The sequence below is a fragment of the Sinocyclocheilus grahami genome, unplaced genomic scaffold (genome assembly GCF_001515645.1).
Source record: "Sinocyclocheilus grahami isolate Dianchi unplaced genomic scaffold, SAMN03320097.WGS_v1.1 scaffold86.1, whole genome shotgun sequence".
Lineage (NCBI taxonomy): Eukaryota > Metazoa > Chordata > Actinopteri > Cypriniformes > Cyprinidae > Sinocyclocheilus > Sinocyclocheilus grahami.
The window spans coordinates 1,638,571-1,652,182 of NW_015505265.1; the positions used below are offsets into that span (position 1 = coordinate 1,638,571).

At 37.5% G+C, this 13,612-nt stretch overlaps 3 protein-coding genes across 3 annotated transcripts in view; 2 read left to right on the plus strand and 1 right to left on the minus strand.

The window, feature by feature from the left end:
- Positions 1–126: 126 nt before the first annotated feature.
- Positions 127–2,415, plus strand: LOC107586904 (CLOCK-interacting pacemaker-like). Its single transcript, XM_016274454.1, has one exon. The coding sequence runs from the start codon at positions 419–421 to the stop codon at positions 1,208–1,210; it is 792 nt and encodes a 263-aa protein (XP_016129940.1). The 5' UTR covers positions 127–418; the 3' UTR covers positions 1,211–2,415.
- Positions 2,416–4,351: 1,936 nt separating this feature from the next.
- Positions 4,352–7,707, minus strand: LOC107586905 (palmitoyltransferase ZDHHC22-like). Its single transcript, XM_016274455.1, has 3 exons — positions 7,554–7,707; positions 5,721–6,278; positions 4,352–5,641 (listed from the first exon to the last, which is right to left on the minus strand). The coding sequence occupies exons 2-3, from the start codon at positions 6,274–6,276 to the stop codon at positions 5,355–5,357; spliced, it is 843 nt and encodes a 280-aa protein (XP_016129941.1). The 5' UTR covers positions 6,277–6,278; positions 7,554–7,707; the 3' UTR covers positions 4,352–5,354.
- A 321-nt stretch (positions 7,708–8,028) lies between these two features.
- The window catches only part of LOC107586879 (calcium permeable stress-gated cation channel 1-like), a 38,368-nt gene continuing 32,784 nt past the window's right edge, over positions 8,029–13,612 (plus strand). The window contains exon 1 of the mRNA XM_016274426.1: positions 8,029–8,219. Within this exon, the coding sequence (XP_016129912.1) occupies positions 8,029–8,219 (191 nt within the window). The remainder of the gene's footprint in view (positions 8,220–13,612) is intronic.

A 13,612-nucleotide genomic window follows, 5' to 3' on the forward strand; every position in this document is an offset into this window, starting at 1 on the left:
TATGACATATTACAACCTGAACTAACTTTGCCAAAAGTCAAATATGTTGTTTAAAAAAAAATAATTTGACACACAAACATGAGGATCTGGTTTTGATACCAAGACAGTTGCATCACCTTGACATTTTTGACTTGCGTGTCCCCCTAAAATAATCCATTTTAATAAATACATTTTAATTCAGACATTACAAACTATTAATTGAATCTATTATTGAATAAAACCAAAAAACATGTGACTCGTTGTTGACTCCTCCTGTTATTGTGAATGAGAACTAAAGAGTATGTGTCTGTTTTACAAAAATGTTCATTGATAATTCTTGTTTCAGCGTAACTCCGTGGCCCCTGCATTAAAACCTTGGGGCTTAAACACTTCACTAGATGTGGTTCCTCAGTCCCAGCTGCTTTTCCTACAACCAGTCATGCCAGCTGGTGACTGTACCGGCCAAAGCTCTGACAAGCAGAAACATTCCAGAAAGCATGTTCCCATGCAAAACACCTTTCAAAAAATTGGCCCCCATCTTGCACAAGGGTCTACAGTCGACGAAGGTCCCAGTGCTATCAATAAGAGGTCAAACCACAGTCATGCTGGAAGACATCAACGACGCCGTTATGATGAAAAACCTTTCCACACTTCCTCTTTGAAACAGGATGTGTCCGAGACATTTAAAGATTACGATGTAGACCCCAACATTGCTTCTTTGGGAGAAATCGGTCACGCTGTTGAAGACGTAGCTGTGAAAGACTCTTCATCCAGGCTTTCTGACCTTCAGGATCCCCACACCACCACTTCACCATTCTCACTGTGCACTGACTCCTTCCTCGCTTCATTCCCTCAAAAGAGTCCCGAAGCTTCAGTCACCCAGAGCAGTGATGTGGAGAATATCCCAGAGGCCCTTTCTCCAAGCTCCAGCAAACGCAAACGCTTCTGCAACACGTATAACATTTTGAATCGGTCAGGACTGCTGGGTATCACACTGCGCACAAAGGAACTTATTCGACAAAATGAACGTTCCCAGGCCCAGCTTCAGAGTCTGCAGGCTCAGACTGACCTCTTCTTGGAGGCCATATGTAGTGGAGATCCCAAAGTCTGGACGAGATTGCAGCTTATCCTCCAGAACTCCGGAAACAGCGAGGAGACACCAGTGGACTCACTGGTGGACTCTGTAAGGGGTGCAGAGCAGGATATCACAGATGTGGGTTGTATGGTGTAGTAGCAGGTTCAGATTGTATTATTTCAGCTGTTGTATTCTTGCTCCAACCGGCACTTTTCTAATCAGTCACTTAGCAAATTTTCAACATCTTGTCATAATATCAGTAGGAAACATCAAAGATTTGAGTCTTCAGTAGAGTCCAGAGATCTAGTTATCACTCCAAGCATTATCTATCCAACAGTAGTCATCTTTATCCTTGTGTCAAAACTATATAACGACAGTGTTTAGGTTACAGTTGCACCTTTTTCTAAATAAAGTGATACAGTGATTCAGAATTTATTAGCAAACTCAATTTGAAAAGAACGCTATTAACCGTTCTAGTATTTCAATCTAATTGGTTACTATTTGGAAAGGAGGCCTTGGAAAACCAGAACTGGAATGCAAAAATAGTTTCTGCTCGGAATCAAAGAAAATGGAAAACAGTTATTTTCTAATCACTGTAACTAAAAAAGTCCTTTAACAAATGATGAAGATATGAGTACTTAAGTATAAGTGCACAATAATGATTTTTTTTAATTCAGATGAAAATGTGACATTCAGTATCATCCTCGTGAATATTTGACAATTTGTAGAAATGTGTTTGTAATAATATTGTTTGTATGTGTATAATGTGTTTTCAAATGCATCTCCAAGTAAATGTTCTTGTTATCTATGAGAAAGACCAATGGACGGTAAGAGTAAGGGTAGTAATAACCGTTTGTTCTGGTCAGAATGTATTTGAAGTAGCACTTCAAATGTGGTTGTTATTTGTAATGCCTTGTATTATTAAGTGAGTTATTTACATTCTTAATGGAGGTTGTAATTGTCGTTAGGTCTGGATGTGAATGAGCAAATTGGCAAATGTAAAAAAAAAAAAAATTTCCCCATAGCAATCTGTTATACTGCATGCATACAGACTGTTTATTGTGTTTGGAAAGCAGGTACTAATAAGCTTTGATGACAGAGGCCAGGTTTAGTGGAGTAATGAATGCACTGAATGAATGTGATAGCATGTACACTTTGCAAGTGTACTTTGCTGTACAAATTTTCTTTTCTTTTTTTCTATTGTCGTTTTCTGGTTTGCATTTGTATTTGCTTTCCAAAAATATAAACACATTGTGTTGATTTATCAGAACCCGATACTAAATGACACATTTTTGCTGTAGAAATCTATGCAATAGTCTTGTTTAGTTTTAGTATTGTACTGAAGTGCAGTTTTGTATTCTGTAGGTGTCGTTTGACTTTTTATGTGCCTTCAAATAAAGGCATTTTAAATATATATTCAAGCTTTGCCCTGGTTATTAGTTATTTTAAGTTTGAACAATTTGTTCAGTAAATCATAGATTAACGTGTTTTCAGATTGAAGCTGATCTCCAAGAAAAGCCCTTAAGGTTTTGTTTTGGTTAAAGTCATTGGTGGTAACCTAAATATAGCTACAAATAAATCAATCACAGAAAAACATTCATCAACAGAAAATGTTCATCATCATTGCATGCTATGTTTTTCATGCATCAAATACAGAAACGTAATATTAATTCACAACAGTATAACACTAAAAAGGTGGTAGAAATTGATTATATGAACATATCATCTTAGCTGTGATAGCATAATAAACTCCAGCTTCTGAACAACTAACCTGCATCTAAACCAAGCATAGACATCTGATCCAGTCAAGATGGACGTGAAGGATATTTTGATAAGATATGATGCTCAGTTCAACTGCAGCCAAAGGATGTCGAGGGCCATGTTTCAAAACCTCAAACAGGACTGAGAGCAGAGCAATTGTAAGCGTGCACTTATAATAATTGAAACGCTGACATGAAACTTAATAGTGGATTGCTGTTTTATAAGAGGGTTTCAGTTACAGAACAGTGACCCTCCATTATTACTAATTACTTTGTCCATGTTGGACAGATCACAAAGAAAAAAATTAGCACATATTTACTGCTTGGTTTGATCGTGCTGTAAATCAAAAATTCTCTATGGGAAATGTAAAACGAAATGTTAATATAGCACCAAACTCAAAATGCTTTCTGCAAGCCTTAATGATAAAAATCCACACGATATCTGCCATTTACTGTAAGTAACAGAATGTGATCCTGCAATCAAGTATAATAAAATGTTTTTATTGTGTTTAAATGTTTTATCATGTTTTTTAAATGGTTTTTATAACTAATAAAATAATAAGTAATTATAATTGATTATAATATTTAAATAAATTTGTTTATGACCAACTTTTTAAAGATATGAAACATCACACATTTTTAGAAAAATTAAGTTGGTATCAAGTACATGTGTGCTTTTCAGAAATTAACTGAAATGAATTTGAATTGAGGTAGCAAATAGGATGAATTTAAATTTCAGAAATTTGAATATTGAATGGAAGTGGTATTAAAATGATTGGAATTCAAAGTTCATATGACTGCAATGTTTAAATAGAAATACTAAGTATGTGAAGACACACTTGTTCACTAAGGCTGCTTTTATTTGATCAAAAATACTGTGAAAACAGTAATATTATGATAACATTACAATTTAAAATAACTTTCCAAATGATCAACGTTGAAAATTGTTGTGCTGCTATAATATTTCTGTGTAAACCATAAGGATGATGAATATAAAGTTCAAATGAACAGCAATTAGTTAAAGTAGAAATCTTGTGTTGCATTCTAAATGTCAATTGAATGCATTCTTGTTGAATAAAAGTATTAATTTCATTCCAGAAAGCCAAAGGTTTTAAGCCATTAACTCCAAAGGATTTATATTTTTTTTCATTCTTTTTTTTCAGTTTTAGTATTTATGCATTGCCTGTGTTTTTTTTATTGCAAGTACATTTCTATTTAAATTACAATTGAACTTCCTGTGGTATGTGGCCAGTTCAATTCAATTTCTAACTAAATGTCACCCACATTTTAGCAAGCCACTTGTGTATGGGCCCCCGCGGAACGCAATTTCTAGTCCAGAACCGGTGTTCTGACAAATAATGCTACCAACCAGATTAGCTACCAACACTGTATTTATCCTACTGTAAGGGTAGGTTTAGGGTTGGGGTAGGTGTACATGTTAATAAAGCCTCACACAGTATTAATATCATGCTGGAAGCAAAATCTGATAGGTAGCACTTTTCGCTATCGAATTATGCTTCCATCTGTTTTAATGGGAGGTAGCAAAATTGGCAAAATTGGGTCAATACCAGACTACTGATAAGCTTCAGGACAAACAATAAAAATAAATCCTCCCTCTCACAAGAGTCACCTAAGAGGGGAATTCACCCCATTTTCAAAAATGAAACTCAGGCCCTGAATGAATCTGTAAAAATCCTAATCGGAGTATCACTATAAATAATTCTACATGTTAAAAAGAAGCCTTTTTTATCATGTAGATAAAAACAGAGATAAATCAAGTCCCTCTAAAACAGAGAGGGACACTCTCTGTTAGGAGAAATCACACCCGCTCCCTGAGAAAGTCAATATTTTAATTTTCTTAAATAAAAATCGCTAGAGACACCAGAATTCTTTATTATATTCTGTTATGCTCCTATGCACATGCTGTTCAAATATGTTGTGCTATAGTATGCTGAGGAAATCTCTCTCTCTCTCTCTCTCTCTCTCTCTCTCAAGGGCCTTTTTATTTTAAAAATGTGCTTTATGTGCCTTTTTCTGTTTGCTTGGAGGCATTTGTAAACTGCAGTAATAAGATAACGTGAATCTATTTACATCATTTATCGTACTGTATCGTATCGGTACCATGCCTACCCCGGAATTGATCTCAAAATCCACCGTGGGGGGCCCCACCCAGGACACTTGCTGAGGGCCCCCAAAACACTAAACACACCCCTGCTTGTGTAATAGTGTGCTGATTACCTAGTGTGCGTTGTTTTGTAAATACCCATTCAACCTTTAATCCCGGCCTCCTTCTCTGATGCTGCTAATCACTGCTGCCCTGAACTAGGGCTGAAATTGAGTTTCAACACAGTGCTGATAGACATAGATATGGGTGTTACAACTTCTTTGTGACATAACGCTGTCCTAATTTGTGCAGCGTTGACAGAAATCCACTGAAAAGGTAGATCAGTTGCATGCACTGAAGCCTGTATCACATTTAATAACTGGTCGACACAGGTCAAATCATGATGAACACACTGATACGGCAAGTTCTTGGCTTTTCAGTCATGTCTGTGATCATGGTAGACCTGCCGGTTCCCAGGTATGGTCTCCACAGTCTGAACTGGCAGGAAAAGGCCCAGAGCCCAACGGGAACCGAAAACATCAGTCAGGTTGGCAAGCCAGGTCCCACGACTCTCTGACAGCTGCCCTTTCTGCAGCTCGCACCAGGTCTGCCCTCGGGCTACTAGTAGAAGCTGCTGACAGCAGAAACCGGCGCTAACCAGTCCGATACCCAGCCAGACATACAGCATTATAACCAGAAAGAACTGGAGACCTGAAATCAAACCTGAGGGGAGAAAAGAAAGAATGTTCTTATCAAGGATATCTGAAGCAGGAAAGCTTCAAGAAAACAAAATTAAACCTACCAAGGAAGAAGTAACCTGTCGAGAGCGGTAGAAGAGTGAGGAACATCAGTGGGTTCTCAAAGGAAATGGAGTATTCCATTGTAAGATACGCCACCCCGACTACCACCGAATACAGACAACAGCAGGATGTATAGATGCTGAACATAATAAAGTAGCGCATGTTCCTATTCCCGATGCAGTTTCCTGTGAAAAAGCAGTGGTGGTCCCGTTTTAGAATCACTTTCTTACACACTTTACAGAAGTGGCGTCCATTCAGGAGGTAGTGGGCGTCAATTCGGTCCGGGCAGTCGGGTGAACAGACTGGAATTACTGTCTCGTTGCCACTCTCAGATGGGTACCATATAGTCATTGTGTAATTACCCAATGCGTTCCCCATGAGGAAGAGAAAGACAGTGATGTGGACCAGCATGGTGGGATTTAGCGCCACATCTGGACTTCGGAAAACAGTGGGCATGAAGAGGAGGAAGTGGAGGGCGAATGTGACCACGGTTGCAGCGTAGAAGTATGCAGGTGCAATCGTGTTGAGTAGTCTGAGTTTTACCATCATGAACAACATGCCTGTGTTAGATTAATAAAAGAATGTCTTAATTGAGTATATTAATTCAGCTGAAGATGATAAAATCATAATTTCATGATGGCCTTTGAAGAAATTAATCCCTATGAAAATTAACACTACTTGGATGAAAATGATGAAAGAAAGTTATATGTTACTGACATGCTGTAAACTTACTTTATACTTTATGATACTGTAAAGATTTTAACTGGCTGTCAATAAAGGGTTTTTCTCGGCCAACAAGTATCCAATTCATTAAGTTCAAACAAAATGAATTGGAATGATGGCTTCCTTGGTTTGGAAATAATTATTATTTTTGAAATTTTGTGGGTAAATAAGGCAAGGTGTGACATTTGTGTTCCAGTATATCTGAACCAAACGAAATTTCAGATATAACGTGTATTTCAAACATGTTTCCCAAAAACTCCCCCGTCTTCCATTGGTCGACAAAACAGATAGCCCCGCCCCCAACTCACGCCATGGGTTCAGTCTATGTTGCTAAGTAGAGGTATTCTATAGTCTTTGGTAGGACTAAACAAAAAAAATAAGAAATTCTGGAAGCCACAGTGTTTACACTTTATATTCAAGAATAAATCAAATTTGTCTCTCGTCTCTGCACATTAAACTGTGACTGGATAAAGTATTTTAACAGAAAAATTAATGAATAAATGCTTGCATCAGCTTGAATACAACATATCATCAAGAAACGGATAGCCTACATCAGAGTTCCTCAAATCTTGCCCTGGAGGGCTAATGCGCTGCAGAGTTTAGCTCCAACCCTGATCAAATTAACCTACCTGGGATTTTCTAATGATCCTGAAGACATTGATTAGCATGCTCAGGTGTGTTTGATTAGGGTTAGAGCTAAACTCAGCAGGAAAGTGGATCTCGTGGGCCAGATTTGAGGATCCCTGGCCTACATAACCCAAAAAACCCTCAATCGCTCAGATATCAAATTTTTATGCAGACTACCACCTTACACAGAACAGAATCGACATCCTTTAGGGTTTAAATATATATACCATGTTTTTATTAGTAATAATGACGCTAAAATGCATTGTTTTCAGACAATGGAGTGAGAAAAGATGTGATGAACCGTATGGATGCATTAACTAAATAGGTCGCAGAGGTCTAATAGCCTACATATCAAAATTTTACATTTTATACAAACGTATATATTACAGACAGGGTTCGTGACAAATAGATAAAGGAACAACAAAGCCTGAAGCATCGTATCTGTTTGAAACAGAAGCTTGATGATGATATTGCTGGGTTATTACCTGACGCCGGCTAGACCAGAAGAGCCGCTGTATCCGCGCAGGAGCGCATCCCTTACTCACGCTGCTTGGAGATTAGCCTATTATTCTACCTTCAGAAAAAGCAAAGCAGTTATGATTTCGTAATAATGAGCGCATCTGTTCGCGACGTGTCTCAGTAGTTTAGCGCCGTCTGTTGGTGTGGACACAGCACCCAGCTCCTTTGGAAATAAGAAAAACAGTGAAACAGCTACACTCGTTATGGATATGTTTAGGTGTGTATTCATTGTTCTGTATTACTATGTGAGTTTATATAAATATTTGATATATGTATGCCGCTGAATAATACTGTTTTCCACACAATGTGCATTTACAACGTTCACCAACAGATGGCAGTGCAAATCAATGCTTATTTCAAGCAGATACGTTTATTTAATTATGTCTGCGGCGTTTGATTCATGTAAAACCATGCCGTAAGACTTAAAACTAGCATTTTTAGATGTGGCTCAACAAGCTGGTGTCTGTGATACGCAGAGACACAAAGTCAAAGTTTTTCGTTTTCGTTTTTGGTGAAGGCGTGTCTCTTTCCACACGGTCCCTGGGCGGATGGGCGCTCCCCGTGAGCGCTGGTGCTGATGCAGACAGACAGAAGCATCCTACCGGACATAAACCACAGGACGTGTTTGAAAGGTAAGCCGCACTGTTGTTATATTCACCTCGCTTCTGATGAACTATTCTCAATTATATCGTGCAGGAAAGGATTCAACAAACGACTCAATGATTCATTCCGAACTTCAACGGCTTTTAAAAGTGGGCGTTTTGATATAACAGTTATAGACAATGCGTTTAAAACGCTATTGCTGCAGAGACCTAGGCTATGCTTGGGTGCTAAACACAGAGGAGGGGTGATACTTAAATAATTGAACTGCTTGAGGTGTCTGGAAATACTATGGGCATATTGATGGCATAAGAATGGTTTTGCTTTGCTTGTTTGTTTACCGTCTACAACATCTCCAGGAGCCCCGCTGTTTTATTGTGCCAGGGGAGTGCGATTGTGAGATCCTAATATTATCTTTTTCAAGTTATGGTTGCTGTGCTGCTGCTGCTGCTGCTGATAATGGCTGTATTAGTCCTCACATGCTGACAGCTGGGAGTTTAATGTCTGGATAATGCATTGAATGGGGCTCAAGTCAAAGCTGCGCGTTACAAATCAGAGGATGGGGGCGGATATATTTCTCCACGCTGTTGCCAAGAAGCTGTGATATGATGCTCAAGCAGATAATCATAATAACTTTCACAATTAGAAATGTAGTCTCTAATCATCCCTCTGAGAATCAAACATTACTTTAACAGGTAGAGGGGGGAACTCACAAACCTGCCAGGGACATGTGCTGGTTATATCAACACAAAATAAAATAAAATAGCCTAAGCCTATTTTCATTGTTTCATAACAATTAAGCATATTCCCCATTAAAACGATCAGAATGCAAAATAACTGTATTTGTATATAATAGCCTAAGTGCAGAGATTCGTATTATATAATGGCTATTAAACAATGTTTTACTTAAAGATTTCATTAGAGGTCATTGTGATTGTGAAAGGGATTTATTCGATTTAGACATTATGGTAGTATATCGTTGTGTACCTCCTTTAATTTACACAACTATGACTAAAAAAGGGATGCCGTAACAAAAAAACGCTGCATTACAGTCATGAAAATCTAATGAGAGTAATCAATGTGATTAAAAGGAATTTGTTAAAAAAAATAGCCTATTTTATAAAATGTCCAAATGCAATGGACCATCCAAACGTTTGGGGAGGAAGTGTGCTTCATTGTTATGAAAGTGATGTTATTTCTAAAAAAAATAGTCTTCATTTACTACAACATTTATTTGTTTGTTATTATGGATTTTTGAAATGGACATAGTGTTCATTTCAACTCCAACTGTGCAACCATAAAGAATTCGTCGCTGCATTACAGTCATGAAAATCTAATGAGAGTAATCAATGTGATTAAAAGGAATTTGTAAAAAAAATAGCCTATTTTATAAAATGTCCAAATGCAATGGACCATCCAAACGTTTGGGGAGGAAGTGTGCTTCATTGTTATGAAAGTGATGTTATTTCTAAAAAAAATAGTCTTCATTTACTACAACATTTATTTGTTTGTTATTATGGATTTTTGAAATGGACATAGTGTTCATTTCAACTCCAACTGTGCAACCATAAAGAATTCGTGGATGAATAATAGCATATTGTAACATTGTGTTATCAGGAGATTTTTCAGTACCCAGCATGCTTTGCGTGAGCCTAAAGGGCATGAATAAAAGTAGACAGTTGAGTGTTATTCTTTGTGGTTTTGAGCGATATGAACAGGGGGAATGTGTGACTGCTTAATGTTCCGTTATGCCACCATTTAGAAAGGATTCTGTTTTTTATTGTGTTTGCTATTGTGGTAAAGAGTGAAGTTTGTGCTCTTTTCAGAGAGAACTAATGTATGCTAACACTTGCTTTTCTTAGTAAAACAAGATCTCCTCTGCCTTGTACCACCCACCTGCATCCTTGGCTACAATATCTGCTAATCTAACAGCACAAACCAGTATAATCATGCTGTTCACCAGCAAAAAAATTGGCTGTTCTGATAATGAAACAGCAGGTTGTTGCTGGTTAAGCCAGTCAGCTAATGTGATTCTTCGGCTTTATTCCATGTGCTAACCAAGTGTGACACAGCAGTCTTCAGTGCAAATCAGATCTTTTATCAAATCAATTATTGTGCCACGACAACAAAACCTCTATAAAAAATGAAGCAATAAAAAGATGAAAACAAACCTGCACACCAAAATCAAAACCCTATTCTAGTATTGATTACCTTTAAAATAGCAAACCACCTCATCACCAGTTATACTTCTTTATACTCTGACAAGCTAAAATAAGATTTTAAGCCTCTGTGGCATTTGTAAGACTTGTCATGCTTTCAGAAAGAAGTCATCTCTAAATCAGTGGTTCCCCCATGCACCGAGCAATAAATGCCTGACATTTGCGGTCTTCATCAATGGCCAGTGTCCATCTGACTATTAAGGATAAGACACAGTTATGGCACCAGTCACCAGTCAGATTTTCCATCTGCTTCACATATAAATGGAGCATCTTTGAATGATATTCAGCAATGCATGATTACCAAACTTACTGTATAAAGCAATTCATAGTAGTCGAAATGTCACTGCACTTGTGACAGAATGTTGGTTGAAGCTCATAATTGGATCATGAATAAATCATCAGAATGAACACCTGCTCTTGGCTGATGTCTCTTTCGGCTCCCATTCCTTACTATTCTCATTAAAGAAGAAATATTAGTGGCACCTTGCTGGAATTGTTTTTTGGTTTGTCAGTTGCATCAGAGGGGTGAAAACTTTTGGCTCTTAAATACCGTAGCGCATGGTGAATCTCTCAAAGTCTCCTTTCTGTGTTTAATTTTCATGTTCCATGTTTGTTTGGTTTCTACTTTATCAACAAATACTTTATATATGTGTGTGTTCATGTGTGTGTGTGTGTGTGTGAGAGAGTGTGCATGTTTATGTGGTTTATGAGGACACAAATTTGTATAATAACATGGGTATGACATAGGTATTACAACGAGAAGGTGATTTATGAGGACATTTTCAGTGTCCCCATAATTCAAAAGGCTTATAAATAATTCAGAATGAGTTTTTTTGAAAATCTAAAAATGCAGAAAATTTCCTGTGAGGGGTAGGTTTAGGGGTAGGGTTGGTGTAGGGCAATAGAAAATACGGTTTGTACAGTATAAAAACCATTACGCCTATGGAGAGTCCCCATAAACCATAAAAACAAATGTGTGTGTGTGTGTGTGTGTGTGCGTTCATATTAATATTAAACCAAGTCCATTAAAGTCTTATCATGTGAATGTTTTTCAACATTTTTTACATTTCAATACAATTGCTATGATACAGTAAAAAGGCATATTTAAAAGCTTTTATTCTTTGTAAACAGCATAGATAGCATGAAAGTTGCAAACAAAGAGATGCACCTTTCATTTAATCAAGTGCTCACTAAAACATCTCACTTATAGATCAAGTTAATTTCTTTTCAGACATGACTGAAAGTTGTGCTATCCAAGATGTGTTGTACAAGTGGATCAGCTCCTAAAGGGATAGTTCATCATGTCATTTTAATTCACCTTGATGTCTTTCCAAACCCGTATGACTCTTAATATATCTGTGATATATCATAACAATATTATGATCATTTAGAAAATAATTCTGCACAGTGGCAGAACATGAAATAAAGCACCAATAGTGTCACCAAAATAGTAAGTGACACTAAAAAAAGTACATGCAACTTGCTGAAGATTTCCCAAGTGCCAAAACAACCCAATATTTAGGTGGCAGAAATGCACCATTCTTATTCTTTTTCTGCCATTTTTAATGTTGGTTGAAAGAAACCAAGGCAAAAATATGCATTTCTGCTAAGTTTACATAACATATAAACCGTAATATTAAAATAATATGTTTATGATGGTAGTCATGTTAGACTAGAATGCATTAGTATCTCTATTCCATGAGCTTTAGAAGAAATATAGAGCAAACCGTAATAGCATAGCAATCTATAAAACATCATAAACTATAACACTCCAAAAAGACAACAAATAGCTCAGTAAAATCTATGATGTGTTTATAAATTAGTAAATGCATTTACTACCATGATTAAGCATTTTACTAATGGTCTAAACAGCACGACACTACCGTCTTCAATTCTGGACTTCATTCCACATCAATGACAAATATGAATCATAAGCATATTGACCTCATTAATACAATGTGAGGGAGGAGGCAGATGTGAGTAGACGTTCACAAATGAATACTTCTTTGAAAACAGCTGTTAGGAATCGTGCCAAAACCATTCGTTTAGCCAGCAGGTGTGACTACATCACGAGAGGCTTGAAACAAACCTTATTTTAGTTCATAATGTGCTTTCCCAGAGTTTGTAGACATGCTGCTTAGTCATTTTCCGAGACTGCTGCTTTCTCTCCAGTGGTTCGGTGATCAAAAGCTTGTAATACATTCCTGAGAACACACAACAAATAATCCTCAGTAAAATGTGTATTTGGCATCTCTAACAGCAGCACAGGCATGAATATTTGATGGTGCACTTGGCTGAGATTGAAAGTTGATACATCCCTCTGCAGTACACCAAGAGCCACAGAGGCTGGAGCGTGAGCTATAGAAAGTTCACACAGGTAGTGGTTGGATATGGATAGATGGAGCTGTTCGTCTTCCTTAGATTCCCTTTTGCATCATGACATCCAACAGCTGGCACGTAGATAGTTTCTGGCCTTGTTTGTCAGTACTTTGTCATCATCTGCGTGATTTGTTGTGTAAGGACCACATACGGTTTTGTTTTTAATATTATCTTTGGTGCAATATTGTCTCGTTCATACACCCACACACATACACAAAAAAATTGAGACTGGCACCTGAGGCCTTCACACAGTGCAACAGTGTGTGTGTGTGTGTGTGTGTGTGGCATCCTTGGTATCAGACAGAGGTTAGGATGTTTGACTGAGATATATGAATGACCAGCGTCTGGGCCAGTTAACATACCTCAAAGGTTGCTTATTAAAGCTGCAGTTGTAAATATGAAATAAATTATGTCTCTGAAACCATTGATGAAACCATTTAAAGGGGTCCTATTATGCTTTTTCACTTTTTTAATTTTAGTCAGTGTGTAGTGTGTATGTTTGGGCATAAAAAAGATCTAGAAAGTTACACATTTCAAAGTCCACTCCAAAGGGAGACATTTAGTTTTTAAAAAAATCAATTTTCAAGAACTACAGCAAACGGCTCGTTTGGACTACAGCGTTTGGTTTCCGGGTTTTGTGATATCACAAAACGGCTCATTAGAATTTCATTACAAATAATTCCCGTCTACAGAAATTCGAATGGTTGGGGGGTGGGGAGGGGCGAGGTCGTGGTTAGAACGCTTGGTTGAGTGAGCGCATCAGACGAGATGACAAAGAAGAAGAGCTGCTGTGCTGTAGCCTCAAATTTTTGGCATGTCTAGAACAG

What these genes read in the sequence shown, in the direction of transcription:
- LOC107586904 (XM_016274454.1), top strand. Translation starts at nt 419, where the DNA reads ATGCCAGCTGGTGACTGTACCGGCCAAAGCTCTGACAAGCAGAAACAT.
- LOC107586905 (XM_016274455.1), bottom strand. Translation starts at nt 6,276, where the DNA reads ATGTTGTTCATGATGGTAAAACTCAGACTACTCAACACGATTGCACCT. An exon ending in GACAGGTTACTTCTTCCTTG is followed by an intron (nt 5,642 to 5,720) that starts GTAGGTTTAATT and finishes TTCTCCCCTCAG; the next exon opens with GTTTGATTTCAGGTCTCCAG.